General features: G+C 47.1%; 1 protein-coding gene across 7 annotated transcripts in view; it reads right to left on the reverse strand.

Annotated features, from left to right (window-relative positions):
* The window catches only part of Tiam1 (TIAM Rac1 associated GEF 1), a 385599-nt gene that overhangs the window by 44430 nt on the left and 314706 nt on the right, over positions 1-26463 (reverse strand). For all 7 annotated transcript variants that reach the window (XM_052741102.1, XM_052741097.1, XM_052741100.1 and 4 more), the window contains 3 exons: positions 21767-21848; positions 15503-15589; positions 9718-9942 (listed from right to left, as the gene is read on the reverse strand). In XM_052741102.1, coding sequence (XP_052597062.1) covers positions 9718-9942; positions 15503-15589; positions 21767-21848 — 394 coding nt within the window. The remainder of the gene's footprint in view (positions 1-9717; positions 9943-15502; positions 15590-21766; positions 21849-26463) is intronic.

A 26463-nucleotide genomic window follows, 5' to 3' on the forward strand; every position in this document is an offset into this window, starting at 1 on the left:
TTCACAGCCACATGTAACTACAGTCCCGGGACAATGCACACATGTGGTGAACAGACACACACACTCAGGCAAAAGACCCACAAACACTAAATAATAAAGCCAAAAAATAACACACACAAATTTGGGGATGCGGAACTCAGCAGTAAAGTCCTTGCCTAGAAGTAGGTGAGGCTCCAAATTCAGCCCCTAGAACCCCACAAATAAATAGCAAAAGAGACTGTGATAAGAACTCCTTAGAAACAGAGTGAGAGCATGAACCTCACCTAAAAAAATGCTCTGAAGTATGTATTTCAGGGGAAAAAAATTAAACACGGTTATAACCCTAAAAAAAATCTGGTATGCAAACTGAAATGATAAAATGCTGACATTTACACGGGCTAGGCTTAAAATATAAAACAACCCCACCTCCTCTCTCAAAAAGACATTTTGGTGTTTCAAACAGAACCAAAACTGTTTGGAAGGTAGAATGAAAACAGAGCTGAGGGCGACTGAAGCTGAGGAAGAGGAAGAACTAGCTTTGGTTTCTGCTAGGTGAAGAATCATGTCCAAACCGTAAGAGCAAGCGGTAGAAGAATAGGGACAGGTTACGTAAGCTGCAAATGGAATTTAAAGATGCAATTCAGGAAAGAAAAGGGAAAATAAGTGAGAAAAATGAAATGGGATTACAGATACAGGTCAGAATACATGGGTCTTCTAAAAAAACGTTAAATGCTTAACTTAAATAAATACAGTATAAAAGAAAGCCCCAGCAGAATGATATACACAAGAAATAGAGCAGAACACCCAGGGAAGAGTCCAGACATGGAGAGTACAACCAAGCACATGGAACACTCTAGAAATGACTAAATGCAACAGGCTTAGTCAGGACACAGAAGACACAAACATTTACAATGGTTAAGCTTGATTTGTGAATGGTTTTCTAGCCCTCCTCCCAAGGATTAGCAATTTACACAAGAAGAGATCTACTAAAGGCCGAAACTGCCTTAACTTAGAGAAGCGACGTTCAAGCGGACCACACTGGCAACACTTTCCTAGAACTAAGAAAAGTCCAACCCCACCAAAGACAGTGAAGGAGAAGAAAAACAAGATGGAGGTACTTTCCCTGCCAGAGAGCAGAACATGAGATGAAGTTACAGCAACAGAATGCAGCACAGAATGCACTGCTTAAAAGAGCCACACCCCGAGATGGAAGTGTGACACTCAGCAGATGCACCAGTGCCCTCAGGAAAGAGATGGGACATTTGACAAATGTCACAAGTGCGGTGGGTGGCCCACATGGAAAAGAAACACACTGATCCTAACTCACGCCAATCACAAAAAGCAGCTCCAGGTAGACACAGACTCAGCAGAAAACCCACTGGACAAATGCCACTAACGAGAGAGAAGAAAGGGACATAGGACACAGGCCTGAAGCTCGAGAAAGCCACCAGCTAAATCCCTCCCACCCTAGAAGCACAGCCCTGAGACTACACCCTGCATCAGAAACCTGGGCTGACTCATGGCTTGCTCTGGCCAGCAGAAATAAAATAAGTGAAAATACACACATTTCCAGCCGGGACCCCAAGCAGCTGCACAGTTCCTGTTCTTGCCCGCCATACAAAGAAACCCCAAACTACAGTCTCAAAGATGAGAGGCTTTGTACAGAGGAGGTCCCCACTGCCCAATTACATGTGAGCAAGGACAGTGTCAAGCACATGGCCTCAGCCAAGCCCTGAGTGACTCCAAGCGAAGACAGTAAGTCACCAACCTGCTGAGCTTAGCCCAAGGCACCAGGCTGCAGGAGTGAGGCTGTCCTGTACTGGTGTGTTCTGCAACAATAACCATGAAAATGGTCAGGAATGGATGCTCGTGACCAAAGAGAACAGGAGAGAGGAAGTGCAAGTGGCCCCACTTCCAAGAACACTGAGGGGAAAGAGCAGAGCAGCCAGGCCAGGGATCCAAGCAGAGAGGGGACACCTCCTTCCCACATGCGGATCCTTTTCTGGATACCCTCAGCTTGGTGGGCTTACACACACACACACACACACACACACACACACACACACACACACACACACACACACACTTTCACAACTTTCTACAGCAGCACTGCTCTTACCACAAAATGCACTCCTCCAAACAATGGAGGCTAAAGGAATTACCCTCTTCGTCTGGGGGCATTCTCACCCCTCACTTACGAGGAAACAGCATCCACCCTCGCAGGCTGCTCTGTTAGCCATCAGGGAAAGAACTCAAGATAGGGCTCAGAAACCGCCAGGGCAAGGCACAGTTCAGTCCCAGCCCTGAGCACATGGCCAGGCAGGCACAGGGAGGCTCCCATGAGGGAGTGAGGAAGCCGGAGCACCCTCAGGACAGACCCTTCTGGCCATCTCAAAAGCTACTACACATAAAACCCACTGTTGTGAACAGGTGAGAACATCTCTTTGGCTTGTAAATTGCTTCCATATCACAATCAAGTCTTCATGGTTGAAAAACCTCTGCAAGTCATTCGTCCCCCACACCACTAACAAGACTGACACAATGCAAATCCAGCCACAAAAGTTTAACTCACAATTTAGCACTTTCATACCACATTCATGTGCCTTTCTTCAAGGCCTCACGGCAATTAAATATAAAGGAAAAAAATCCTCGTCTAATGAGAGGCACAAGCAATGTGTTCAAGTTAAACAAATTCTCTAGTTCAAGCACTAAACTTATTTTACTCTGCGTGTGTGTGTGTGTGTGTGTGTGTGTGTGTGTGTGTGTGTGTGTGTGTATAAAACTTTCAGGAACTGGCTCTCTCCTTTCACCACGTGAGTCCTAAGAATCACAGTCAGGTTGTCATTGGTGGCAACTTCTTTAAGCACTGAGCCGCCTTACCAGCCCCTAGGAATGAACCTTTAAAAGTTATGACTAATGCTGGAATTCAAATGAGGGGTAAACGTGATTGACAGATTGGTGGGGAGGGCAAGAAGAGACCGGACAACCCTAAAGGCATCCATCTGGGACTCAACTGTTGGGCTGTGGTTCCATTTTCCGTTCCAATCATGTCCTAGCTACACCATTAAAAGAATCTCATGTTCGCCCCGCAATACATGGCATCAGCATCAGCCGCCAAGAAAACTAGAAACCAAAACCACTGCAGAGCAAAACTGCAACAAACTGGAGACAGCTAAATGCACTGGGAGTGAGGCTAAGTGGTACACGCATGTATTCCAGCACTCGGAAGGCTGAGGCAGGAGGATGACAAGTTTGAAGCTAACATGGTCTATGTAGTAAGCTGCAGGACACCTTGGGGTAGAACAAGACCCTGTATCAAAAAGAAATAAATATGGGCTGGAGAGACAGCCCAGCAGGGAAAGGCACCTGGCCACCAAGCCTACAGACCTGAGTTTAATTTGAGGGACACACAAGGTAGGAGAGAACTGCCCTCTGGCACATGGTCCACTGACTCCCACATGTATGCCACAATAAATATGTACAAGGTGCACATGTACATGAGTACATAAAAGAGAAAAGTAATAAAAAATACTGTGGAAAAGTCATAAAATTGTCAATTTTGGCTTAATTGTCAGCTTGTTGAGAAAGTAAAATAGAATGTACCTTGGTGATTTTTAAAATTATTTTTATTTCTATTTAATTTTACGTGTATCAGTGTTTTCCTGCATGTATGTGGGTGCTCTATGCGCATCCCTGGTGCCCAAAGAGGCCAGAAGACGTAACAGATCTCCTACAACTGGAGTTACAGACAGTTGTGAGCTACCATGTAGGTGCTGGGAATGGAAACCAGGTCTTCTGCAAGAGCAACAAGTGTTCTTATCCACTGAACCATCTCTCCAGTTCCTACACTAATCGTTTTTAAAAACATAAAACCGAAGCCCACCCCACCCCCACAGTCTGCAAAGTAACACCCACCCCCAATCCACACACTGGCTCTGATAGATGTCATCAATCAAATCTCGCTGGAAATCAAGACAAGGCATTTGGATCCCCCACACCCCAGCAGGACCCACAGAAGCAGGCCATGTGCTAAGTGACAGAAAGCAAGGCATGCCAACAGTTTACAAGGCACACATGGCTGCGAACCTTATCGACAAACAAACAGGGACCATGTGTGTGTGGCCGGGTATCTGTGAGGCTTCGGAGAATCCGAAAGACTGGACCAGATTTGTTTTCAGGACGACAAAGCTGTTCACTTGCTCTTTTGTGTCATCCCTCCCTGTTCCTGAGTGCTGAGCCCCCCAGAACAAAACAGAGCCTTCCATTTCTGCTCCGCACAGAAAACACTTACTGGCCAGGCAGATCCAGCGCCGTCCCTGCCTGATGCAAACAATCCCTCCTCTGAGCTGAGGTGCCTTAGCTGTGCATGGCAACACAGGGGCCTTTCCTGTGAACCAGATGCCAGGGAATTGACTTCCTGCAGGAGGTGCATCTGCGCTCGCTGCAGCCCACAGCTTCCTCTCAGCAGCAGACAGATGTGCTGGAGGCCGATCAAAGGGTCTGCGAGTCTCCAATCTGCGCCTGATCTGAACGTCTCTAATGTGTCACTGGCCGGCTGTCAGCCACCCAGGCTCGGCTCTCTCTAGCTCAAAATGCAAGAATACGTTTCACTTTTCAAATAAGATGCAGCATAGCCCCTCCAGAGAGGCCAGGGTTATTTACTACAAAAGTGCGGACTCCTCGCTGAGAAAACACAAGGCACCTGCGTCATTTCAGTCAGCCAAGTAGAAGTCTAGGGACGGGACATTGCATCGGGGAGGCGAGGCACTGAACTACACGGCACTGCACTGCACTGAACTACACGGCACTGCACTGCACTGAACTACACGGCACTGCACTGCACTGGAAGGAAGGACGGCTAATAACAGAACTTAAGAGAGACAAGCAGAATTTTCGTGTGTGTGTGTGTGTGTGTGTGTGTGTGTGTGTGTGTGTGTGTGTGTGTAAGAGGGTCTTGCTAATGTAGTCCTGGCTGGTCTAGTACTTGCTACATTACTCAAGATTACTTCTCCCTCTCAGCAATCCTGCCTGTCACCCATCCTGCCGGAATGACAGGTTTATATCAACCGTACCTGGCTCTAAACACACACTTAAGACTTCTGAAAAGATACCACAGATGCCACTGGAATGACAATTCTGTGTGTGTGTGTGTGTATTTCGAGACAGGGTTTCTCTGTGTAGCTTTGCGCCTTTCCTGGAACTCACTTTGTAGACCAGGCTGGTCTCGAACTCAGAGATCTGCCTGGCTCTGCCTCCCGAGTGCTGGGATTAAAGGCGTGCACCACCACCGCCCGGCCTTGGAATGACAAATCTTAGAATTTGCATAAAAGTTGAGTTTTGCTAATTGCTAGGAGAAGTAACTTTGTGGTGAATTTCATGATTTATATTTTATACCACGGTAATTTTACTCATTAAGAAGCCACCTTGCCTTCTTGGAGCGGGGGAGGGTTTGGGGGGAGGCTGGGGGGTGGGAAGAGAGGGATCTTTGATTGGTGTGTAAAATGAACGAAAATTTTTTCTTAATAAGAAAAAAGTGAAGCCAACACTCAAAATAAGTTTCCCTCTCTCCCCTTAGTAGGAGTGGCAGTAGAGGGACATGCCAGACAAGCATGTTAAAACAAGATGGACACGTGTTTTAGGAAGCTTCTAAAAATATTCAGATCTGTATCTGCCTTCCTACACTGATGCTCGCTGAGATGCGTAGCTGATTGAGGTAGGTGTGTAGCTTCTAAGACACCTGGCAGACAGCAGCAATTTCTGAGGGGCATTTTTGTTTGGGGGTGAGCAGGTTGTAGGAATGCATAGAACAGCCCTTCACACCAAAGAATGACCTGCTCCCCAATGTTAAGGTCAGGATTCAAAGCAAATCCCATAAGAACTTAGCAAAGGCTTCTAGGAAACTCCATGCAAACAGTTTCCAAGTTCTCACACCAGCTTCGCCTTTACAATAAGGATCCTCCCAGGATAACAGTCACTGGGGGAACTGCCTTTTTTTGGGTCCTGGCTAGCTTCCTGGTGTGTGTATAAACAAATGCTTAGGAAATAAGACGAAAACAGGGCCCGTAAGACTCCAGGCAGAACTTACGGACTGCAAATGGCCATGGATTAGAACTGGGTCTTAAAATATGGAGGAGACATCCTTTTCCAGACCTTGGGCTTTGAAGGCAACGTGGTAACATGCGCTACGCTCCCTTCTTTTATCAAGGAGTAAAAGAAAATGCACAGCCCCTTAACAGATTTCCAACGTCAAAATCTCAATGAAGTAGACCCCGAAAGAGCATCAACAAAGTCTGCACATCACCAGAGCTTCCTCATTACCATTTTCCCAGGACAAAGTCTGCAAACAGGAAGGGCTGCTGGTCTAAGTTCCAAGCCTAGGTACATGGAAACGAGTCAAGGAGTCTAAAATGCCGTCTAAAACCACCACCAAAATAAACACACAACAAGAGTCAGAGCGACTCCAGAGCTGCGAAAGGGGTCCAGGGACCTCAGCGTTCGGTACTACAGAGTTCCTTCTCTCCACCTGGAGACGGCAAGCACAGTGAAGTTCATAAGCCCGAGTTGCAGACATGCTGCACGTTGCAGGCAGAAGTGGAGGAGCAGACAGTGGGGAGGGACTGTTATTGGTCAGACAACCCCCATGTCCTCCGTGACAGACGCTGTCTTAGGATGTAACCTGTTTCTTAGTACTTACTGTTCGTCTAAACATTTCATTGGCCTAGTAGGATGATAGTGTGCTCATCTCCATTTTATAATGAGGTCACAGGACACAGAATGATGCATCAGGACTCACAGGACCACGGGCTCACATCGAAATGAATGCAGTCCTGAAGAACCTGGTTCAGGGCCTATTTTTAACCACCAGTCTATGATGTTTCTACATACAAGCCTCTGTGTGAGAAAGAGGTTCAGAAATAACCAAAGCTTGAAAGAGAATCAATACCTTCAATCCTGGCTCTCAGGGGAAGGTCTGGTCAAGCCTGCATGCTGGGCAGACAGCACCAGAGCTCACGTGGGCCTCAAAGTCCCCGAGATGTTCCCACTTCCCACCTGGGTCTCTGTCCAGGTCACTACATACTCAGTATGACCATCTTAAAGACGCTCTAGCACTACATCCCAAACTTGCCACTCGGATGGCTACTATTTTTAGTTACTTCTAAATTTAGATCAAGGCTGGAGTGGAGGCTACCCATTGTCCAGCGGCTCTGTGCTAACTATCGGCCGGCCATCTGTTGAGTCTGTGTTATCTCTGCCTGGCTATGGGGCAGGCTCGTGGGCTACCCATCCTGTTTCCTTGCTCTCCCCTTTCATCTTCTGCTGTTAAATGAGGAACAGGAAGTGGAAGCACCCAGAAGGCAGAGACCCAGAAGGCAGAGACCCAGGTGGGGACCATGAGCTCCAAGTCACAGCCATTTGGTTAGGAAAAATAAAAACAAAGGAAAGAATAAATCTCCCACAGAAGACTCCATGGTTGAAGTTTTACTTTTAGATAAGACTACGTTCAGTGGTTTTGGCACAGGGACTCCGAAGGTGCCTGGTCTATGGGAGGTGACAGGAAAGCCCGGGCTTCACAGACTCCATTGTTATCAAAGACAGGATAACTACCACATACACGGAATACACCCAGATCCTTCTAAAACAGAAACATATAGACAAGAACACATTAAAAACTATTTTGCCTTGTTTACTATAATCTCAGTATTCAAGAGGCTGAGGCAGCAGGATTCCAATTTGGGGGCCAACTTGGAAACATAGAGTGATTCTAGGCTGATCTGAGCTATAGAGCTAGACCTGGTTTCAAAAACAATTATTTAAAAACACTCAGGGAAACAATTTGTGTATATTTGAAGGGTCTTTTCAGTAAGAAACAGTATCAGTAAATAAGGAAGCAATTTGTAAGCAAGAGTCCATTTTACACAGGGGCATTGTCTCTAGGGGGCCAGAGAGTAACCATTTCTGGCTTGGTGGACCATAACTCCCCATCACAACCGCTTCATCTGCCATTGCAGTGGGGAACGAACCAAAAACAAGATGTGCCCGGGCAGATCCGAGTTGTTCAGAATCAGGTGGGGTGATCAGCTTTCAGTTTGTGGATTATAATATGCAAATTCTGAATCTGTATCTATGAAGGATAGGAATGACCCTGATAGGAAATTAATCCAAACACGGCCACACTCCAGCTGCATGTACATGATCACAGAATCCTGTAACAAGCCCATCCCACCCAGTGTGTTTCACTGTCACCCTGCAGGACAGCCGCTGTGGGTTCTGTTGTAGGATCACAAATGCCACCTTGTGGCCATCTGAGAGAATAGCCTCCATGGTCCCCCTTTTCTTGGCATTCTGGGCTCCCCGAAGCAGCTTTTTAAGAGCGAAGACCACTAGGACACAGCCATCCAAGGAAGGCAATAGTAACTAAGTACGATCAATTTTTTGAAGCTTCAACTTGTCAAATTCTTCCGAGAGCCACGAAACAAAACCATGAATGATCGATCACAGGCTTCTCGCTGAAGCAGCCAAGCTGCAGATGGTAATTAGACAAGAATGGCAAGCAGCGATACACAAGTGCCCTAACAACACAGATATGGAACTAGAAAAGCATCACACACACACACACACACACACACACACACACACACACACACACACACACACACACGCGCGCGCGTGCGCCCTGCCTCAAGCTTTTTTCTCCCCCTGAAAACACAAGCCGAAGAGAAAATACTTCTGAAATTAAGCCTAGTCAGTCAACCCAAACCCTAGCACCAGTTCATAAAAACTGAGCTACAGCAATCCACCCAGTTCCTTTGTTCATTCAGTGAGTGTCAAGTTCAATAGGAAAGGGTCGCCTGTGTGGGAAGTCATGTCCAAAGGGAAGGACGGCACAGAGGAAGAAAACACCCCCATTCCAAGAAAACAAACATGAGAGAAAGAGACAGGCAAGTAAAAAGTATCAAATGAGCCAGGCATGGAGGTGGTCTCCTGTAATGCCAGCACTCGGAAAGCTGAGGCAGGGAAATCTTGGGTTCAAGGCCAACCCAGGCTATTCAGGGAGTTCCAAGGCAGTCTGGGCTACAAAGACTAAAACTTAAAAAGCAAACAAACAAGTAACCCCCATAGGACAATATGGCCGGAGCCCAAAGAGATACATTTTGCAGGCCCTGGAGCTGGGGGTGGTGGGTGGGCACTAACTCTGTGGGGGTCCCAGGAAGGCTTCCAAGGCAGGGGTCACCCAAGCTGCTTCTATCAGGATGTGTACATGGGCACCAGAGGGAGCAGGAAAGAAGGGAGGTAAGAGTAACAGATGGAGCAGGGTACGGCAGGGTTCCTGCTGACCCGATTCACGTTCACGTGAGTTACACCCAGCAAACACGTGCTGGAGAAGATGCCTCACAAAGCCCCCAGCTCCTCTCACGGGGGAAGAGGGGCAGGGCTGGGCAGACTTTGGGGTTGGAGACAGAGAAGGCTACAGGAGGACTATGCCTCTCCGGGGCTTCTGAGATCCCATGCCTTTATCCACGACCACGAAATGGTGGCCTCCCATCACTCACCCCTCTCCAAGATGACAACGAGCAAAAGACACACAAAAACACCTTCCCCTTCAAAATGTCAACAGGAAGCGCAGGGCAGCCGTGAGCTTCACTCACTCACTGACACCTCCCAATGCCCAAGGTGCACAGAGTGTGGAGCGTGTCCCAGGGCACAGGCTGACGAGGCACAGCCCTGGGCACAGCCTACCTGGGTTGCTGGTGAGGAAAGCGAGGGGGCTCTCGCCAAGGTCCACAGGGCCGTCCACTCGGTGCGGTGGGTTCTCCAGAAGCTCCACTCCTCCCTCCAGCTCAGGGTAGGTCCTCACCAGGAGGCCCAGGGAGGGCTGTGAGAGGAAATCTTTGAGCATAGATGAATTCAGGGTGCCGGCTGCACGATTATTGATCTCAAGAACCTCATCCCCCGCCTTCAGGCCTGCCAAGCAAGGCAAGGTGGAAAAGTTTTAATGTCACACAAATCAGAGCACAACTACTTAGAAGTTCTGACGGAAGGGGCATGCCAAGCTCTCCTGGAATGAGTCTCACAACCCCAGGGCTGCTGGGAGCAGGATGCAGTACTCACATGGGTTTGAGAAAGCGCTAGACCAGCGGTTCTCAACCTTCCTAATGCTGCAACCCTTTAACACAGTTCCTCATGGTGTGGGGACCCTCAACCATAACATTGTTTCCGTTGCTACTTCATAACTGGAATTTTGCTACTGTTATGAACTCTAATGTAAGTATCTATGTTTTCCAATGGTCTTATCCGTTGCTACTTCATAACTGTAATTTTGCTACTGTTATGAACTGTAATGTAAGTATCTATGTTTTCCAATGGTCTTAGGTGACCCCCTGCAGGGGGTCATGACCCACAGGTTGAGAACTGCTGGCCTGAACCCACTCACTACTTCTTCAATGTGTTCTAAGCATCTGCCAATCTTCTTTTTCAAATGCTGAGTCTGGTTAACTCCCCAACATGCTGGTTTCTGGAAATGTTGGCAACAGTGTTTTGTACACACTTGTATCTATTATCATTCCTAGGAAACTAAAATGCAGAAGTTTCTTCTGCCTACCACTATAAGAAGATTTTTTTCTTCCCAAATTCATACAGAGAGGACAGTCTACGGAACCAAATGCAGCTGTCATCACCACTCCCTCTGCCTTTGAATGACACGAGGACCCGGGAAGCACATCTTCATTTCATTTTGCCGCGTCCTCAGAAGTTTCTGAAACCTTTGCAGGGCACTCCTGGGGAAGGGCCACCCAAAGGGACAGTCAAGAACAAGCCCAACCTGGGGAGACCAGAGGCGTGCCGCCTAAGGAAGGGGCAGCTCAAATCTTTATATACCACTGCAGCTGCTTGAGGAGGAGGAGGCGGCGGTGAGGGAAGGGAGTCTCCCTGAGAACGGAGGTGAAGGAAGGGCTGAGACAGGAGAATTGCAGAATTGAGGAGCCACCCCACCCAAGGCAGTCATGGATCCCAGCTCTGACTCTGCAGAAGGATCATTCTAGGGAGTTCTCACTTCCCAGATTTGGAGCTAACCCTGGCTATCCTCACTCAGATCTCCAAAACTTACAGAACCCATTACTGAGCATAAAATAGACAAAATGAAAAGCACATGGGGAGGGGACGGAAATGAAATGTGAATGTTTTTGTGTCCAAGGTAAAATTCTGTTGAGTAAAGCATTCATTGTATTTATGATTTATTTGTTTATTTCTATGTGTGTTTTGTCAGCATGTACATCTGCACACCAAGACAGCATCATATTCCATGGATGTTAAAGAGGTTATCAGCTGCCATGTGGCTGCTGGGAATTGAACTCAGGGCCTCTGGAAGAACAGTCAGTGACTTTAACCACTGAGCCATATCTCTAGCCCTAAACAATTCATTTTTAGGTAAAAATCTGGAGCAGTGTAATAGTTAAACAGAAAATATAAAATTCCAATATATGAAAACCAGAGGTGTTAGAGTTTGGCGTGTGTGTGTGTGTGTGTGTGTGTGTGTGTGTGTGTGTGTGTGTGTATGCATTCATGTGTGTGTATGTGCGTGTACATGCACGCATGAGTGTGTATGTCCTGGAACTCACTATGCAGTTCAGTCTGACTCTGAGCTCACAGCAATCCTTCCGTTGCCTCTCATGTGCTAGGATTACAGGTGTGAGCCATGGCTGGCTTTGGTCTTTTCTTAAAACAACTCAAAGACCTGTAAGTCAGATATTACAGGATATTAGGATAAAAAGATCTGAAAGTCAGAAGGCATCTATGAAGGTTTTTCGGAAGGAAGCTTCCAGGTTCATGTGACTGGCAGAGTAAGATAATGGCAGGTGGAGTGTTGACCCCTGGAAACTTTGTCCCTGTGTCCTTGCACTCACAGAAGCTGTGAGCACAATTTTTCCTTCAAAGAGGATCTTTATGGTTGTAACCATAAGACTCTGCATGGTCTGGTGGGTCCTGTGTCCACTGACACACCTTCACTGGGCCCATGGAAGAGAGATCACAAGGAAGAGCAGGGACCAGTGAAGATGGAGGCAGAGCCTGGGGTGATACAGCCACAAGCCCACAAACATGTGGAGCCACAGACACTGGATGGGGCCAGAGAGGGTTCTCTCCAAAAGGTTCAGGGCGAGCATGGCCAGTGAAACCTTGCCTGGCTTCTCCGGAACTGCGGGCACAGAAATTTCTGCTGCGGTAAGCCACCCAGCTTCCAGTACTTTGTTATGGCAACACCAGGGAGACAACACAGGAGGAGTTCTTCTCAGAATGAGGTAAGAGGAGAGGCCATGTCAGCAGGACTGTGCTGTGACACCTCTCACTGAGGTCTGTCACAGCTGTGGCATGCGCAGCCTCTGTGACAGCTGACATGTCACCCCCAGCCCCAGTCTCGTATGTAAGAGGGAAATGTGGTGAGGAGAGGAAATGAAGCTAATCGTGTAATCTCTGAAGATATTCAATAGACATTGGCTCTCCAAGTTGCCATTTACCCCTAACTGACGCTGGAAATAAGATTTGACTATGAAAAAAGTATCCAAGCTGTCTGGAGCAAGATGGCGTGTGTCCTTCTCAACCAGGCTATGTCCTGCGAGGCCATCATGAAAATCCCAGAGGACAACAAATGTCTCTCGGGTGATCTCAAAGGGAGAGTGACAGTCCAAAAAGAAACAGGGGCCGAGATGAGTGGAGACGAAGGGTCAAAGAATACACCAAGGTACAGGAAGTCCGTTCTGCAAGGGCAGCCAATGTGAGCCCACGTTAAGAGCCGTCTGTGTGTGAAGAGCAAGAGGGTGGGAGTGGGAACATGGGACCCAACTGCAGGAATAGCCAAAAGGCCAGTGTGGCCAACGAGAAGAAATGAAGGTGAAAACCAGAGTGTGTTAATGCAAACAGCGCTCAGATCCACTGCGGCCATGGCTCTACTGGCCTCTCCTCTCAACAACATATTCTGGTCATTTTAACAGGGCTGCAGGCACTTAGGCTGTGTTCAAAAAGCCAGTCCGAGTTCCAGTCTATATGCTAATGAGTGGTCAAAGGACTTGGAGTCACTGACTCTGGGAAAGAAAATATCTCACAGATTCCAGGTAAAACAGATTACAGGTATCGAAGGCTGGCTGATGGACAGCATCAAGCTAGACTGGAAAGAGTCGAGGGAAGCTGGGGGAGGGGGACATTTGGTACAGAATACACACAGGATGATAGGCTGTGTGGCCTGCAGTGATCCCCGAAGGGGGTGTGGTGGGATGTATGTTTTCATTCATTGCCAGAGCTAACACTCCACGCGCCTCCTCCTGACACTGCCTGCCCTGTGTGGAGTGTCAGGATGGTATTTGTGGCTGGAGAAGACCCATACACACGGTCTTACCTCTGCTGAGAACACTGCTCTATGGCGCGAGGAGGCTGGGGAGACATTTGTTTTCATGGAGCATCGGGGTTCTGAGATTCAAAGAACTAAGACAGGATGTGACTAAAGCCAGAAGATTCCCCCACCCCCGGGCCACGCCCGCAGCACACTCATCCTGCTGAAAGTGATAACGATCAGGCCCCAGGTCTGGAGGGGATGAACCTGTCTCGGTTCTCAGCTGAGATGCAGCTCAGCGCCTCTGCACACTCTGGCCTCCAGTCTGCCTGTGGTCTAGAAAGTACAGACGGAACAGGCAGGAGGTTCTCCCCCAGGACAGCTAGCACAGGATCCTCAGGATCCCTCCCTCGTCCCACCTTCTCTGTCTGCACACACAGACTGGCTTACAGCACAAATGAAATGATCCACACACGGAACTCACAAGCTATGAAACACCCAGTACTGTGCTCCACTGCCACAGGGATGGAGGCAGGACATTCATTCCCCTTTGTTCCCAGGGCTCCAGTCAAGTGGTCTTGGCAGATGAGATTTGGGTAACTGTGTCTGAGGCACAGCAGACACACACGTGCTGGCCAACATGGATTATTTTCCCACAAGATTCCATACCAAGAACAAAATTCCTAAACTTACTGACCGGCTTCATATTTTTGTAAGTATAATGAGCTGAACAGTGACGCCCTCAAAACAAAACAAAAACAATCATGTTCTGCCTACAACATCAGGAAGCAACCTTCTTTGGAAAGAGGTTCAGGCACGTATCATGGAGATAATTAAAATAACTATTACAACTATAGAATATTAAGACATAAACCCTAAGACAAAAATTCATGGAAATTTAGGGTGAGTGTTAAATGAAAATGACCTCTGTTCTTAGAAGACAGCTACAGAAGGACTAAGGACATGGAGGAATGGCCATGTTGAGTACTAAGGCCAAAATGGAACATATCAGTTAATAACCAAGGATCACTGGAGATGACTGGCAGCCGCCGTATCTAAGAATTCTGACAGATTCTTCCCTGAGAAGGCTCCAAAAGGAATCGATCCTCCCAACACCTTGGCTTCAGACTTTTAGCCTCTTGAACTGAAAAATTTTCTGTGTGTTTGAGCCACAGAGTTTAATCTGTAATTGTGGTCCTAAAAACTAATGGAGTGGACAAGTTCTGGTTTCTCCTGGTACCCTTAGTGGGTGGATTCCAAGATGGCCCTTGAAAACATCTGCAGATGTAGTAGAGTCAAATTTGCATAAAGCCATATTTGAATCATCTGTAAATTATCTGTAATATCTAAAGCAATATAAATGCTTTGAAATTGGTAACTACATTATATTGTTTAGGCAATAATGACAGGAACAAAGGTGAGTATATGTTCAGTATTTGGTAACTTTTTTAACCACTGACCCCCTCCCTCCCCTAGAGATTTTCAACGTGAAGTTGGTAGAACCCAGAGACGTGTAGTCCATGGATATAGAGGGTCCACTGCAATCTAGGTTGACAAGGGAACCTGAGAACACAGCTGGGGAGAGCAGATGACAGAGATGAGGAGGCTGGATCTCAAACCAACCTCTGCTGACTCTCCAGGAAGTGACGAGTGGAACAGCCACTTCTGGGGGTGCTGCAGGCTTGGGGATTGCCTCTGACAGTGAGGGCCAAAGTTCTGCTTCCCCCAGGCCCCAGAGCTCCCCAGAAGATAAAGAGCCATGGTAATTAGAGGAAATATTGCAGTAGTCTCATAGATACAGGCTGAGAGTCTCATCCCAAACCTAGGAGTGTGACACTTCTTGCACACCCGAATTCATAGAGTAAAACCCCCTTCCTTGGCATTTTTTTCAAGGAGAAATATTCTTTATACACAAGCCCTCTGAAAATGTCTTTCTCATTAACCAATGAGAAAAATCCAAAAGGTTATGAGATAAACAAGAGGCACAGGGTGGGGGTGGGGGGTAGAGGTGGGGGGTTGCAAATCTGTAGATGCTAACACTGGAGAGGCTGATGCAGGGAGATTATGAGTCCAGGACCAGCCTGAGCCACACCAGGAGTTCCAAGCCAGCCTTAGCTAAGTATCAAGGCCCTGTCTCAAAAACTAAAAAGTAAAAAAAAAAAAAAATAACAGAAACAGAAGCAGCCAAGGCATCCACAGTCTTACCTTTCTTGGAAGCTAACCCGGTTTCCTTGACGCTGTTCACATAGAGCCTTCGAATACCATCTTCGTCCACAGAAGACAGGGAAAACCCTACAGAAGACAGAAGACAGACCGCAGGGATCACACCTCTGAGTGTTTAGCCAACAACAGGAAGTACCTGCTGTGAGCACAGAGGTATGTCTGTGTTTTGGGCTACACTTTGGAATTTTTTGTCTTTCCTGTTGTTCAGATTGTTTTACACAGCAGGGGAAAAGGTATTTTTAGATCACTCTAAAAGTAACTACTTATAAAAATAAATACCACTCGGTCCACTAATCTTCATACTTCATACTCGCCTGTGAATGCAAACAAAAGGGCATTATTTTATCTCACCTGTTTCCTGGCAAAGGGCATTGATTTGCCCTTCCCATTCCCTTCCTTACACAGCACACGACAGACCGACGGGCTTACCTCATGGGGTCCCTTACCTTTTTAACTCACTCATTCAAGGTAGGACACACTGTCCCAGGGTGGGGTGTGTGTTCACCCATATTCTACATGGTAGGACACACTGTCCCAGGGTGGGGTGTGTGTTCACCCATATTCTATATGGTAGGACACACTGTCCCAGGGTGGGGTGTGTGTTCACCCATATTCTATATGGTAGGACACACTGTCCCAGGGTAGGGTGTGTGTTCACTCATATTCTACATGGTAGGACACACTGTCCCAGGGTGGGGTGTGTGTTCACCCCATACACACTGCTACTGGACACTGCTCTAATTTATTACCACATTCTGAAAACTCACTTTACCTATACCATTTCATATTGGAATCTGGTTAGCTGATTTCAGACTCTACTAGTGATCCTCAAACTACTAAACAGTTAACCAATGCTGGGAGCAGAAGAAAAGGTTGTTTAAAAAAAAATAGGCAAAATAAATAAATAAAAATAAAGGAAAGAAAAAAAAAAACCTGTTATAAGGCTGGATGCCAGAGAGCCACTGAGACTTTTCCAGTACTGTCAAAGTGAACATGAAGTTTTCTGTTTAGCTCATGGTACCAGGAAACAGGTGACCGGCTTCGGGCAATAAAGGCCACCTGCCACTGCTAATTCTCCTATAACTCCGTCAGACAGAGAACAGAACTTCCTAGTCTTCACTCTGTTATCAGTTTGAATTTCATGTTTATGGGGGAGAGGAATTAAGATGCTAATGGCATGTGCTGAGAACGAGCCTGCTTAGTTGGAAGACAAGATCAAGGCAGAGGACGCTCTGGAACCACAGTTGACAGAGGTCAGTCAAGAATTTCCTTCTGTTCCTGGTGTGTGTGTGTGTGTGTGTGTGTGTGTGTGTGTGTGTGTGTGTGTGTGTGTGTTTGAATGACTGATAAGGAGTTAGTGAGGCAGGGGAGCCCTACAATCAACTAAGAAATTCTGCACCAGGCACTTGGGTACAAAATTTAGACATCTGGACAGAGAAGCATACTAGAGTTCTCAATCTGGTGGGTCATCTCCGACTGTGAACAGCGCAAACAAAGGGGCCGTGGGCACAGCTTCCTTTCCAAAGGCTTGCATACAAGGAGGACACAACCTTACCAACACACACACAGCATCCTAAAGGACAAATGTGTAGGGTGGGGCCAAGAAGCTCATGCCGGCACCTCTGTGCAGCACAGGTACAGCCTTGGGGCATGTGTAACCATCTCCTACATCAACGAGCGCAAGCTGAATGAAGAACACAGTGATCTTATAGCCAATTAACAAAGGTTCTATGTGGGATAGGAATGCTCTAATCTCAGCAGACTCTAACGAAGGCCAAAATGATCGCCAACGGACAGAAGGAGATCATTCAATATCAAACTAAGGTAACCAACAATTAGGAGGCTGCCCTTGTAAAAACAGGAAGGTGTGATGAGTGATAAGTGGCCTAGCGACCTAGTAAAGGAAGTAATTAAGACTGAGTGAAGAAACTAGATCACTAGCTCATTTCAGGAACTGCCAGGAAATCCCTCATACAGATACCCATGGCCAAAGGGAATCCACATAGAGAACCCCAAACCAGGTCCAGGATGAAAGAGTTGTTCAAGTACAGACACACACCAAAAGGATGACACACAGCTAACATAGAGTCTCAGAGGTACTCCGAGACAAGGGAAAGCTACAGTGTTGACTTGTGCACACGGCCACCCAGAGACCGCCTAGGACCTAGCTTAGTCTAAGCGGCATGTAATCTGAGCACCATCTAGGGGCTGGCAAGGAGAGAAGAATGCCCAGGTGTTTACTCGTTTTCTGTTTGGTTTGGTTTGGTTTGGTTTGGTTTTTTTCAAGGCAGGGTTTCTCTATGTAGTCCTGGCTGTCCTGGAACTCACTCTACAGACCAGGCCTGCCTCAAACTCAGAGATCCCCCTGCCTCTGCCTCCTGGATGCTGGGATTAAAGGTGTGCGCCCATCACTGACTGGCCTAAGTGTTTATACTCTTGAAAAATTTATTCAGCCAGTTGAGTTATTAGGTCATCCTCAATTGGTCTGCATACCTGTGGAGCTCATACGTACAGGAAAGCTACATGTAGGCTGACGTTAGGGCTGGATGCAGACTGACTGAGTGTGCATTGAGATGCCCCAGCAGTTTCTGGGGTCGGAGGCCAACAGATCATCTAGGATTGTGGGCTGCCAATTTAGTAAGATCTAGAATCCCCGAGGAGACAATCCCAGGCGTGACTGAGTTAACTGAGGTGGGAAGGTCCACTGGTGAGCATTCACTGTTTCCTGCTTCCTCGGACTCCTGCCGCCACAGGACTTCCCCGCCATGACGGACCATCCCCTCGGGCTGTGAGCTGAAATAAACCCCTTCTCCATTGGGTGGCTTTGTTAGAGGGTTTCCTAGCAGCGGCAACCAGAAAAGTAACTACGACAGGGACTCTTCCTCTTTCCCAGCCAATGCTGCCAATAGGAGTCCGGATACTGGGAACTGGCTTAGCTGACGTCACCAGCCATGCAGCAGGGCTTTCCAGAGTGAAGCTCAGGAAATGGTACCAAGTGGTTTGGCCCTGAGAACCTCCTCCATCAGTGCAGTATATATATATATATATATATATATATATATATATACACACGGCCACAGCCTCCAAGCATGGGGGCTATGAACTGTATGGAAGTAATGGTGGCCACAAAACCCAACCCCAATCAAACAAAGCTTTCTTTCTTTCTTTCTTTCTTTCTCTCTCTCTCTCTCTCTCTCTCTCTCTCTCTCTCTCTCTCTCTCTCTCCCTTCCTTCCTTCCTTCCTTCCTTCCTTCCTTCCTTCCTTCCTTCCTTCCTTTCTTGGTTTTTTGAGACAGGGTTTCTCTGTGTAACAGTTCTGGCTGTCCTGGAACTCCTTGCTCTGTAGCACAGGCTGGCCTTGAATTCACAGAGATCCACCTGCCCCTGCCTCCAGAGTGCTGGAATCAAAGGCGTGTGCTACCACTGCCAGACACCACTTTATGTCACACAGTCTGAGCAGCCCTAAAGTCTATACGGTCCAGCACCCGCATTCACACCCATGGTTTTTACCTTCTATGGCTGTGGTCATCCACACTCGACTCTAATTACAACATATTGTTACAGCTCTTCTTTATTATGACCCATTCTTGTTACTATCTTAATATGCTTAACTTACAAATCAAACTTTATTAGGGGTTGGAGAGATGGCTCAGTGGTTAAGAACACTGGCTACTCTTCCAGAGGATCCAGGTTCGATTCTCAGCATCCAAAGGGTGGCTCACAGCCAACTTTAATTCCAGTTCCTTCTTCTGGCCCCCAAAGGCACCAGGTATGCAACACAGTACACAGATAAACACACAGACAAAATGTGCATACACATTAAAACTGGGAACTTTATTATTGGTATGCATGTATGGGAGGGGGGGGGACAGTACAGGATTCTGCGCTAACTACAATTTTAGGCACCTGTGGAACATCCCCTAAAGAAATGGAGGTAACTATAGGGTGTTTTTTATGCCAAGTGCCTACTTCTGGGTCCCCAAATCACTCAGTCCAGACTAAAAGCCCGAGAGCTTGGAAATCTGCTCTTTTCTGGATTCCCACTGGCTTACTCTCGCTCGCTCGACAGAAATGAAGAACGAGCGAGGAAGAAGTACTACCACAGAGCATCTGAGTCCAAGGGACCAGACACTTGTTTCCGCCAGCGCCACCAATTACGGCTCTAATCACGGAGGTCACACTTCTGTTGCATAATAAGCCCTTTATAAACATTAATTCTTTGCCATTGAAAATGTCCTCCAGGCTTTCTGATGTGTTTAGTTCGAGGGTCAAACAGTAAATGGCGTGAAGGTATAATGGAGGTGGCCAGAGCTACAAAACCAGGTCCTATTCATTAGGCTGCAGTACACTGATGAGCATTTTGAGATGAGGTTATTTGCCTGCAGGAGGAGATGCAGAAGGAACATAATGCCAGCTGTCTTTGCGAAGGATTTGGAAATTTTCAAACACTAAAAGATTAATAGCCGCATTCAGAGAGCAAGATCTCAAATACATGTAAGCAGTGGTCTTGACATTTTGCCAGGAACTGCCAGCTCCTTCCAGCACACAGTAGGCCCACACTTGTAAATAGGTAGCTGTGATTTGCTTAGACCTGTGACTGTCACTGAGTAAGACCTAACTCGCCATTTCTCCTATTTCCTCTATGCAAACCACAGACAGCATCTCGGGTGACAAGTTCTCCAGCCTGGTTTGGGAGTACAGACAACAGGAGTCTCAGGCGGTCCTCAGAGGCCATGTGGTGAGGGTGAGAAGGAAATGTCAGGTTTGGGGCGCTGGGCTTTGTGATTGTTACCTCAGCTAACTTTACCTCTCCAGGTTCCCCAACTAACTATACTCAGTGCTAATTCTGTTACTGTTGAAGCTAAAAGTAGTCTTAAATATACAGAAAGGACTACATATCTAAGATATGAGATTTTTTTTTTAAAGATGTGCACAACAGTTGAGCAGTGGTGGCACACGCCTTTAATCCCAGTGTTTGGGAGGCAGAGGCAGGAGGATCTCTGTGAATTTGAGGCCAACCTGGGCTACAGAGTGAGGTCTAGGATATAGCCAAAGCTACACAGAGAAACCTGTCTCAAAAAAATAAGAGAAAGAAAGAAAGAAAAGAAAAGAAAAAAGACAGACAGACCTGCACAAGTCTGGCCCTTGACTGGCACCTACCACTTAGTTGGAGGGAAATTCCCAACACTCCAACATGGCTTGTACGTCTACACAGTACAAACCATGTCATTCAGAGTGAGCACCTGCTTTCCTCCTGGGACTCTAGGTGTGTGTCAGATAGAGGGTGTCTAGATGACCTACTTTCCAAGAAAGGCCTCAGGGACTGAGTCTCTACAAGCTCCCCCAAAACAGTACATCCTGTGTGTTGCCACACGCTGACCCTGGGGACTCAACTCTCTCCTCTCGCTCCAGTGAGTGAGCGGTTCTGGAAGCCGAAGCCTGTTGTCCCTACACTCTCTTCCTGTCCCTTTGTCTTTGTTGATTTTGCTTTGTGTTATTTCATTGTAATAAGTCACAGTTGTGAAGGACACTATGCAGTCCGTCCTCGTGACCAGCGAGTCAGCGGTGGTCTTGGGCATGGTGGTCTTGGGCACCAGAGCAAGAAAGCAAGCTCTTTTAACTTCACCCGCGGAGAAAGTAGGATGGTGTTTGTCTGTGGTCAGGACAGGTAAATGAATATTTCCTTCACATGTTATGCACATCATAAAATAAAGCAATCCACTCTCATTATATCCAGTTCCTTCTAACAACTGTACTTCTGTGTGTCTGTGTAAGTGTGTGTGAGTGTGTGAGAGTGTATGGTAAACACAAGTGCAGGAACCATAGAAGCCAGAAGAAGGCAGGGCATTAGGATCCCTTGGAACTGGAGTTACAAGCAGTTGTAAGCCACCCAAGGTGCAGGGATCTGAATGTGGATCCTCTAGAAGAGCAGCAAGTGCTCTTAACCACTGAGCCATCTTTCCAGACCCCCACTCCCCACTCCCCAACTACCAATTTCCTTCTTAAGACAGCAGAATCCTGCAGATTCAAGTTAAGAGACTGAAGGCCAGAGGCTTCCCTCCCCGTGCCCAGGGTGAGCATCTCTCTTCATAGCTCAACTGCTCTTCACAACACAGGAGACAGATGCGTCGTTTGAGACAGGCCCCAAAGGCTTTTTATTGAATTGTAAATATGTGCACGTTCTGTTTACACAGAAATGCTTTAACTGGAACACAAGCACCCAAGAGCAAAGACAAATAAACCTACCGTAATTTCCAGCGGCTGAGTCTGACTTCTCAATGTGAATACTCTGGGTGACTTTGGGGCAGATTTCAATTTCTTTGTAAAGCTGCAAATTACAGAGAGGAGGCTAATTAGGACCCCATCCATCACAAATAGCTTCTTAGGATTGGTCAGCATTTTGTTAATCTATTTTTTTCATAATGGATACCTGAACAAAAATACGTATTACATCAGTCTTTTTTTTTTTAAATGTTGTAACCTATTGAGAGTTATAATGGAAACTTAGAATTCTCATCACCAAGTTCAGCTACAGTATGGATTCTAACCCACCTTCTCCACACACACACACACACATCACTCCAGATAACACCCTAAATTCATCATAGACCTGAAAAAATAATGCGTCTGTCATTAAACCCTCCAGTACTTGGGCAAGGGATTCATCAAAATTAAACAGCGGTTATGAATATGTTGAGTGAGATTCCTCAAATTACATGGCACCTCTGTGCTGCCCCATAGCACTTACACACGAAAAATCCACAGTAGGATAAACTGGTAGAGACGGACGTTGATACTGAAACAAATGTGTGGATGGACAAGATTCTCCAGTAGCCACTAAACTAACTACACAAAATAGGCTAGAAAATTAAGTACACAAATCAGTCCACTGTCTAGTACCCCAACACTGTCTATAATGTGTTTCTGTACACACTCAAGATTGAAACAGTGTATAGCTCGCACCTCAGAAACAGTGTTGAAATTAACTGATGTTATGGTTTCATCTGTCTGGACCTAACCTCATACAACGTGAATTTTCAACTATGTGGCTTTTCAGCCCATACTGGGACCATCACGATCTCCATTTTACAAATAGGGGGGCTAAGACTGGTGAGATAGCAATAAGTTTGCACATCCAGGGTAGGCAGGGCAGGATCTGAGCCCAGTCTTAGAACGCCCAGAGATACAGCTCTCTTTGCCCCACTCTGGTGACTCTCAGGCCAACCTGTGAAACCCAAAAAGGCCCAAGGTCAGGGGAGTGGACCTTCTTCGGCAAAAAAGCCTAAAGCTGAAATCCAAGTTTGAAAATAAAAGAGCAAAAGCAAATGCAAACTGTTATTTGATCTTGAAATGAAAATCAATCTCAAGCCACAGAATTGAACAGACACTTCATTCTGTAGTACGGAAGAAGTCCTTGGTGATGGCTGCCCCTGCCCCATCATTCCAACATGTCAGTTTATTCAGGCAAGAAGAAGAGAGTACAAATTACCTCCTCAGTGTACTATGACACCGCAGGATGAGGGTTAGAGCTAGGAATGTTAGCGGGACAGCCTGGGTGTGAGGGGGTCTAACTCAATATGATTTTATATAGATACTTTAGAAACGTTTCACAAAATGTAATTGTCCAATAAGAAGACTTCAGGGATAGTGATTTTATGATCAGAAGACACAGTCACCAAAATGACAAATATGGAATGACTTAAATAATTAGCTTACAAAGACCTAGCAGGACAGCACAGTGAGCCATACAGCCTTACCCACAGTTCTTCTCTGCTTAGGTGAGCCCTGGGAAGAGCATTCTCAAATATGTGTGATGGCCAGTCCTTCCCGCCAGGTGGCAGCATATAACTACTGTTCTAGCCATCTCTGCGAACACCCGGCAGGAATACAGTTTGTGCAGACTCTCTCCTCTTTCCGCTGTTCTCTGAGGACAGCTCAGTGCAGTATACACGGGCCTCGGAGCCACATGATCACTCGTGCTGACTGAGACTGAGGCCAGATCGAGCATAAAAACGCTCATAAAATACAGGAAATTTCAAGAATGTGTTGTGTCTTAAGATGTTTCTCTGAAACCACAGTATTTAGAGCTAGGAAATTTGAAATCTGGGCGCTTTATGCACAAATAAGTGGCGCATATATTAAATTACCTCCATTTCATTAACCTAATGAAATTGCATCTCCCCTACTCTGTTCAAAAACTGGGTGAAGAGATCATCAGATTTTAATACTGCTTTCAATAAGCGGGCACTTGGGTCTCACAAAATCATGTCCTATCTCCCTGTCTCCTCTGGGTGCCCCAGCCTAAGCCACCATGGCCGCCCATCTCAGCCACAGTGTCCTAGCCTGCAGAGGTTCTATGTGCCCATATCCTGTATGGTCCATCGGCTGTACACCACCCTCAAGGAGCCTGTAACAGAAGAGGTCACCTATTGTCCTTACTAAATATAGGGCTGGTTCCAGGGCCCACATGACCCCAGAATACCCAAACCCCTGCTTACTCAACTCTCCTGTGGAAAACAGTATTTGCACAAAATCCATGCTCACCAGCTCATACATACTTTAGACTGTGTTTGATAACTAATAAAATAAATGGTTGTTTTCAGATTGGGAAAAAGGGCCCAGGAAGTCTACACATACTCAGTAGAGTCATGGCCATCAACTGTACATTGGACTGTATATATTATATATCATAGAGAAGTAACAATTGGGAGGTGTTTTCCCTTTTGTTTTCAGACACTGTCAGTCTACAGCTTGATGACTTCACAGATGTAGAAGGCCACGTGTAAGGTCCTTTTTCTCCTAGGGTTCCCTTCTCTGGACTCCTATCTACACAGCCTCCCTGTTGCTTTCTAACCTCATGTCTGGCACCACCTCTTTTGTTTGTTTTACTTCCTGGTACGGTGCAGCCTCCCTACCTCCTGGGTGACTTCCTCCCTACCTCCTGGGTGACTTCCTCCCTGCCTCAGGCTCGGTCAGTTTGGTCACCCACTAATGCAGATGCATGGGCATGCATGTGCCTGCACACATGCATGTGGAGGTCAGGGATCAGTGTCAGGTGTGTGCACATGCATGTGGAGGTCAGGGATTGGTGTCATGTGTGTATACACATGCATGTGGAGGTCAGGGATTGGTGTCAGGTGTGTGTGCTCATGCATGTGGAGGTCAGGGATTGGTGTCAGGTGTGTGTGAACACATGCATATGGAGGTCAGGGATTGGTGTCAGGTGTGTGTGCACATGCATGTGGAGGTCAGGGATTGGTGTCAGGTGTGTGTGCACATGCATGTGGAGGTCAGGGATTGGTGTCAGGTGTGTGTGCACATGCATGTGGAGGTCAGGGATTGGTGGCAGGTGTGTGTGCACATGCATGTGGAGGTCAGGGATTGGTGTCAGGTGTGTGCACATGCATGTGGAGGTCAGGGATTGGTGGCAGGTGTGTGTGCACATGCATGTGGAGGTCAGGGATTGGTGTCAGGTGTGTGTATACACATGCATGTGGAGGTCAGGGATTGGTGTCAGGTGTGTGTGAACACATGCATGTGGAGGTCAGGAATTGGTGTCAGGTGTGTGTGCACATGCATGTGGAGGTCAGGGATTGGTGTCAGGTGTGTGTGCTCATGCATGTGGAGGTCAGGGATTGGTGTCAGGTGTGTATGCACACATGCATGTGGAGGTCAGGGATTGGTGTCAGGTGTGTGTATACACATGCATGTGGAGGTCAGGGATTGGTGTCAGGTGTGTGCACATGCATGTGGAGGTCAGGGATTGGTGGCAGGTGTGTGTGCTCATGCATGTGGAGGTCAGGGATTGGTGTCAGGTGTGTGTGAACACATGCATATGGAGGTCAGGGATTGGTGTCAGGTGTGTGTGCACATGCATGTGGAGGTCAGGGATTGGTGTCAGGTGTGTGTGCACATGCATGTGGAGGTCAGGGATTGGTGTCAGGTGTGTGTGAACACATGCATGTGGAGGTCAGGGATCGGTGGCAGGTGTGTGTGCACATGCATGTGGAGGTCAGGGATCGGTGGCAGGTGTGTGTGCACATGCATGTGGAGGTCAGGGATTGGTGTCAGGTGTGTGTGAACACATGCATGTGGAGGTCAGGGATCGGTGGCAGGTGTGTGTGCACATGCATGTGGAGGTCAGGGATCGGTGGCAGGTGTGTATACACATGCATGTGGAGGTCAGGGATTGGTGTCAGGTGTGTGCGCACATGCATGTGGAGGTCAGGGATCGGTGGCAGGTGTGTATGAACACATGCATGTGGAGGTCAGGGATTGGTGTCAGGTGTGTGTAGCCAGAACTCTAAGGACCCTCCTGTCTCTCCCTGAGCTGCTGAATCACGGCTACACACCACTGCACCCCTTTTGCAGGGGTGCTGAGGTTTAACTCTGGAGCTCACGCTCGTGTGTCCAGAATTTTACCAACGGACCCTTCTCCCCATACCCGCCTCCTCCTCTTGAGACACTTTCTGCAGAGCATACCTAAGACTCACACCCTCATTCTTCCCGCCTCCCATTCCGACGGCACAGCTAAGCACACCAGCGCCACACCCCTGTCTGTCCCTAATTTCTTTCTTTCCCAAGCCTCAAAACCTGCTGGTGGTGCCATGTTTTAAATGCGTGCCTGCAAACCTGAATAGAGGCTCCTCCAGAAACAGAATTCCTTTTCTCTTTGGCACATACCCTGTGAGAATTAGAGATTATGCCAGGCACAAAAAATGCTAAGTAAATATTTGCTGGATGAATGAAGAAATAAATTAATCAATTTTGCCTGCACATTTTATTCCCCCATCACTTGAATAAGAACTCGTTTAGTGTGAGATCTGAAAGGTAGTGTCTCTACAGACTGCACCCCAGGTTTGTGACCATTCCATGGATTAGTCCCAACAAATTTCACGAGGAAATAGCCAAATGGGTAACATTTACATGAATACAATCAGGAA

Source organism: Peromyscus californicus, unplaced genomic scaffold (genome assembly GCF_007827085.1).
Source record: "Peromyscus californicus insignis strain IS unplaced genomic scaffold, ASM782708v3 Scaffold_16__1_contigs__length_79575227, whole genome shotgun sequence".
NCBI lineage: Eukaryota > Metazoa > Chordata > Mammalia > Rodentia > Cricetidae > Peromyscus > Peromyscus californicus.